Source organism: Berghia stephanieae, chromosome 1 (assembly GCF_034508935.2).
Source record: "Berghia stephanieae isolate SIO BIC M18660-M18661 chromosome 1, UCSD_Bste_1.3, whole genome shotgun sequence".
Classification (NCBI taxonomy): Eukaryota; Metazoa; Mollusca; class Gastropoda; order Nudibranchia; family Aeolidiidae; genus Berghia; species Berghia stephanieae.
The window spans coordinates 76,604,253-76,609,252 of record NC_088360.1 but is presented as its reverse complement, the minus strand read 5'-3'; the positions used below and the strand labels follow the sequence as shown (position 1 = coordinate 76,609,252).

Here is a 5,000-nt window from a genome sequence, read left to right as displayed (position 1 = left end):
TACAACACGTAGTTGTGTGACACTAAAGAAGTATTGAAGAATCTGTTTGAAACTTTTGTTTGTCTACCATTAGACAGGACTGAACGTCTTTCAATTTATAATTTCTTCCGTTATAGGATTGTAAATGTAGACCTAATTGTTTTCATCATTAGGACAGCAACAACTGTACAACTGTGTCTTCAGTCGCAATTCGCAGTCAGACCTCCGACTGAAAATGGTTAGATGGGGGTAAAAGTAAAATTGAATCCCCTCCTGGTTAAACAGTACTAGTATGCTTTGATTGCTTTCATGAGTTGAATGGAACAGGCAACATTGCATAAACCCTTTATTATGTTTGAAGTAAAGAAGTAGTTGATCACAATTACGTTGAATGAAATGTCTTTTATGTTACACCTATTGATAATAGTTTTAGTTAGATTGTTTGAAAAGTCTAAACTTTAGAATTTCAGCTCCAAAGAGCCAAATGGTATGGTGGGTTTTCACTTGAAATGTTTTCTTTCTTTCTGATTATCCCGTTTACGACAGCGGATTTACGAGTTGAAGAACGTTACATCTGTTTTCATCAGTGAATGGTATGTTAAATCACTTAAAATGGCAGGGGTGTTTTACTGCCTAATTATGAGCAGTTGCAATGCAGTGCAAGTGACCATCACAATGGCTGAAAAAAAAAAAAGATACCTCAAAATCTGTTGCAACATTCTATTTACCCTATAAAACGGTATTAACTCTTTGAGAAAGTTATGAAAGTTTTGACTGTCGAGAAAACGTTATTTGCCTTGGTCTGGAAAAGGAGTTTATTTGTTGAACCATGTTATCCGTTTACTTAGTAATCATAAATGTGATTAAACAACGTGATGACTTTTCAAATTATCTTTACATAACTTGTGATATCAGCTTTTCATATCAGTAAAATATATAAATAAGATAGATCACCGACATTTTATTATTCTTCAGCACAAACACAATATTAATTGTATATTCCCAGGCACTATGCTTTAGAAATTGCCGCAGGAAATGACATGACAGGTTACACCCACAACTCCACGTGCACAACCTTTTTGCTCAGCATCAAGTTGACAGACCAGGGAACCAGAGCTGTGGATGAGGCATGTTTTTGTATGTTTTATTTTGTTATGATATAACATTTATCTTCAGTTGCTCAGTGTTCAAGAGTCGGGGAAGGTTCACATTATTTGGCAGGGATGTTTTTACAAACATTTGATTTTTGGACTGTAAAATATTGATCTCATATTAAATGTGGACCAAACTGCCCGTGTTTTAGATTATTTTCCAATGAAAAGGTTAATTGAAAATTCTGCCATACCATGTTTAAATTTACCGTCCTCGAAATTTATTCATAAATTACAATTTTGTGAATCTTACAAGAAAAAGGGTTGGGAGGAGTTCATTAGGGTCCAGGGAAACCCAATAATTTTGGTCTCTGACATTTTTGATATCAAGAGTCCGATTATTTTTAACACATTTTAAGTTATAAGTGGTGTATTTCATTTGTAAACATTATGATCAAAAACTCACTAAAATACACCTGCAAACACACTACAAACCTGTGGTGAGGGATCATTTTAAGTTATAAGTGGTGTATTTCATTTGTAAACATTATGATCAAAAACTCACTAAAATACACCTGCAAACTTCACTACAAACCTGTGGTGAGGGATGATGGAATAATCAATAACGAAGAGTAAGTTTGACACAATCTGCAGATGTTGGCGTCAAAAGCAGCACTATCTTTTGATAGAAAGGTATTTAAATCGGTATGTCATTCTCATAGTATATGCAATACTGTACTTAATGATTGTATAATTTGTTCCATACCCGCTACCCCGCCAAACAAAAGAAAATAAAAGGAAAGTGGAGATTAGCAGGGGTAGATCCCTCAAACAGTGCCAAAAGAACACTGACTAGAGATATCTTTTTTTTTCAGTAGCTTCACTTGGCTGTCTTGATGACTCAACTTATAGAGGTGAAGACGCTTACCAGAATGTTGTGGGGTTTGAATACACCGTTTTTTCGATTTTGATTCTTGTTAATTGGTTTAGTCATTTGTTTTAATATATTTATTATTATTATTATTTATTTTGTAAACATTTATCTTACAACAAACAGGATGTCACAATTTAGGTATTACTTAACTTAGCTTCAAATTGTATTTTTTACAGCGGTACTGTATTGAAAAATAATAATTTTGGAAGCAATTAAAATGCTATTTCTTACGCTTTCTTCCTTATTTTTCGTCCATAAAGGTTCTGGAAATTGTGTTTCAGTACATTGAGTTGCTGAAACAAAATCTACCGGCGTATGTTTTTGAAGAACAAAAGCATATTGAAGAGACCAAATACATTTTCCAAGATCAGGTATAGTAGAACACAGCAATTGCTATTTTTTCTATTAGTAGCATTTGGCGTGCCATTTTTGTTCATCACTATCTTCTGACTGCTTTCAAACCTGTTTTCACATGCTCATGATTGTTTATCTTAAAAAAAAAAACAACAAAAAAAAAAAAACAACAACAAACAAACAAAAAACAAAAACAAACAACCACAGCTCCTTGCACCTGACCAACCAGTTTGGGGTCAAGTCAGCTTATGATATTGGTCTACTGGTTTCGAACCCGTGGAGATAGTGTTGTGTTCTTTGTATCGGCGTCACTGCCTGGTGGGAACATAATTTAGTGTAGAGGAATCAGTTCATGTTGTACTTATTGATATTGGTATAAAATCAAATGTGTCTTGTACTAGCAGTCACACCTGTCTCTTGTTTAGTCTGTAATAAATATTTAGAAACCCCCCCCCCCCTGTTTTGTTGCATGATCATGGTGTTGTTTCTTTAAGAATAATCTTATTTTTGTATATCCCAAGAGGTATAGATAGCAAAGAGACAGAGATCAGTCCCGGGTGAAGTCAATTTTTTTCTGACCCCTCTGTCCACCCAGTAGTGTTTGGGCTGTTCAATCTGTTAGATCTGGGGAAAAGTACTTTGAGATAGTATCCTATCCGAAGGGTAGCAAGGGATTGCTATTTGCTATTGTCGTTTCATGCTATAGACTATAGAAATCGGAATAAACATCGACTCCGTGGGCTTTCTGGTTCCAAAGGACTACTTACTTTTTAAAACTATCAGTCGTTGTTTTGTTTTGCTGTTGTCTACTTGCTTTAATTCTGTTTTTGAAAAAGGACCTTTGCCTCAAGCAGTCTCTTATCGTGCCTCTACTTTATAACTTTTGCTGTGTATGTCGGGGATAATCGGACAACAAGCCTTGAAATTTTACATAGTAGCACATAATTTGAATCAAGATATAAATATAGAGCCTCATGGTGGTAAAGCTGAATGGTAACAATTATCTGTGGAAAAATTTGCACTATTATATCTTCTTTTTCTTCTTCATCGTCTTCTTCTTCTTCTTCTTCTTCTTCTTCTTCTTCTTCTTCTTCTTCTTCTTCTTCTTCTTCTTTTTCTTCTTCTTCTTCTTCTTCTTCTTCTTCTTCTTTTTCTTCTTCTTCTTCATGATGCTTCAATAAACAGACGATTGTTTGTTTTTTTTATAAATATAAATGGTCATCTTAATCTTATTGTTTACTTACCATCCTCCAGGAAGCCGTTTACAGCTATGTTGAGGAAGTAGCTGAGAACATGCATATTTTCCCCCCTGAACACTATTTGTGTGGGAGAAAATTATTTTTTGAGTACAATGAACAAGTATGTGTGTTCTTTTCTTTATTAGCTTATGACATTTTGAAACTCTTTTGTTATTCAGCCAAAACCCACTAATATCATTATACAATAGGATCGCAACTTCAATATTAATGTTTTGTTGCTTTTACTGTTATTAAATTTATAATTATTATCATAGTTGGATCTCTCTTTTTACTTTAGAAAAGTAGAGATGACATCCGTAAACTGTTTTGTTTGTGTTGTTAAAATGTTAATGGTAAGTTTTATATTTAATGATGTTTTTGGTAAATGAATAACCACAAATTATAAATTTAGGAATTGGATTTTAAATCATTAGTGACATAAATGTTAATTCCTTGTGTCTATTTCAAGTCTTATTAGATTATATATTATTTCATGTTTACTATGGATCATTAATAACTAAAAGCAGTTCTCATGTTCTAAAACATTTTATTTTTAATCATCGTTATTTATTGATTTATTTCATTTTTTTTCCAGCTTATACGAGATTGCGTACATTTTTTACGTCCCCAAAGCGTTTTAATCATTCAGTATGACAAGAATTTCAGCTCATTTACATCTTGGAAGGAAGAACCATGGTTTGGGACAAAGTATAAAATGTTTGGTATGATAGTTGGACATTAAATATCGGTGTTGTTTTAGTCAAGTATTACCAAATTCTTCCAATTTTTTATTTAGGACCTATTGATGTGGTAGATCTTAAGATTGTCTTAAAGGCTTGTTTTTCTCTTAATGCAACTTTTTTGTTGCACCCCCATGCCATCCCTCGTCCATACAGTGAAATAACAGATTCGCTTGTCACAATGACCTTGTACCTAGATATTTTTTTGTATTTTATCCCATGGAGTTATGAATTTTATTTCTGACGTTGTTTTCTTTTTATTCTGTACGAACACCTATGACTGGGGTCCTGATAGCTCAGATGGTAGAGCACTTGCTTCACAAACAAAGAGACCGTCATTGATCTTGGGTGCAGTTGAGATTTTTTTCTGAGCCTCCTGTCTACCCAGCAGTGATTGGATAGCTTGGTCTGTTAGATCTGGAGGAAAGTACTTTGTGATAGACTAGCGCCTATTCAAAGGAAAGCAAGCAATTGCTATTGTCCGTTTCATGCTATATAAACCGGGATAAACTTTGGCTCCATGGGCCTAATGGCTCTGAAAGACTACGTTTATTGTGACCATGTCTAGTTATGATCCATTGGGGAATTGAAAAGCTAGCTACAGTTTCTATTAACACGGTAGTCAAATACATTTAAAAATCACCTTTAATCAATATGTTATATC

At 33.9% G+C, this 5,000-nt stretch overlaps 1 protein-coding gene across 1 annotated transcript in view; it reads left to right on the top strand.

The window, feature by feature from the left end:
- LOC144957422 (nardilysin-like) overlaps positions 1–5,000 on the top strand; it is a 44,390-nt gene that overhangs the window by 14,630 nt on the left and 24,760 nt on the right. Inside the window, exons 14-17 of the mRNA XM_078888694.1 lie at positions 986–1,106; positions 2,265–2,375; positions 3,613–3,717; positions 4,192–4,318. Of these exons, the coding sequence (XP_078744820.1) occupies positions 986–1,106; positions 2,265–2,375; positions 3,613–3,717; positions 4,192–4,318 (464 nt within the window). The remainder of the gene's footprint in view (positions 1–985; positions 1,107–2,264; positions 2,376–3,612; positions 3,718–4,191; positions 4,319–5,000) is intronic.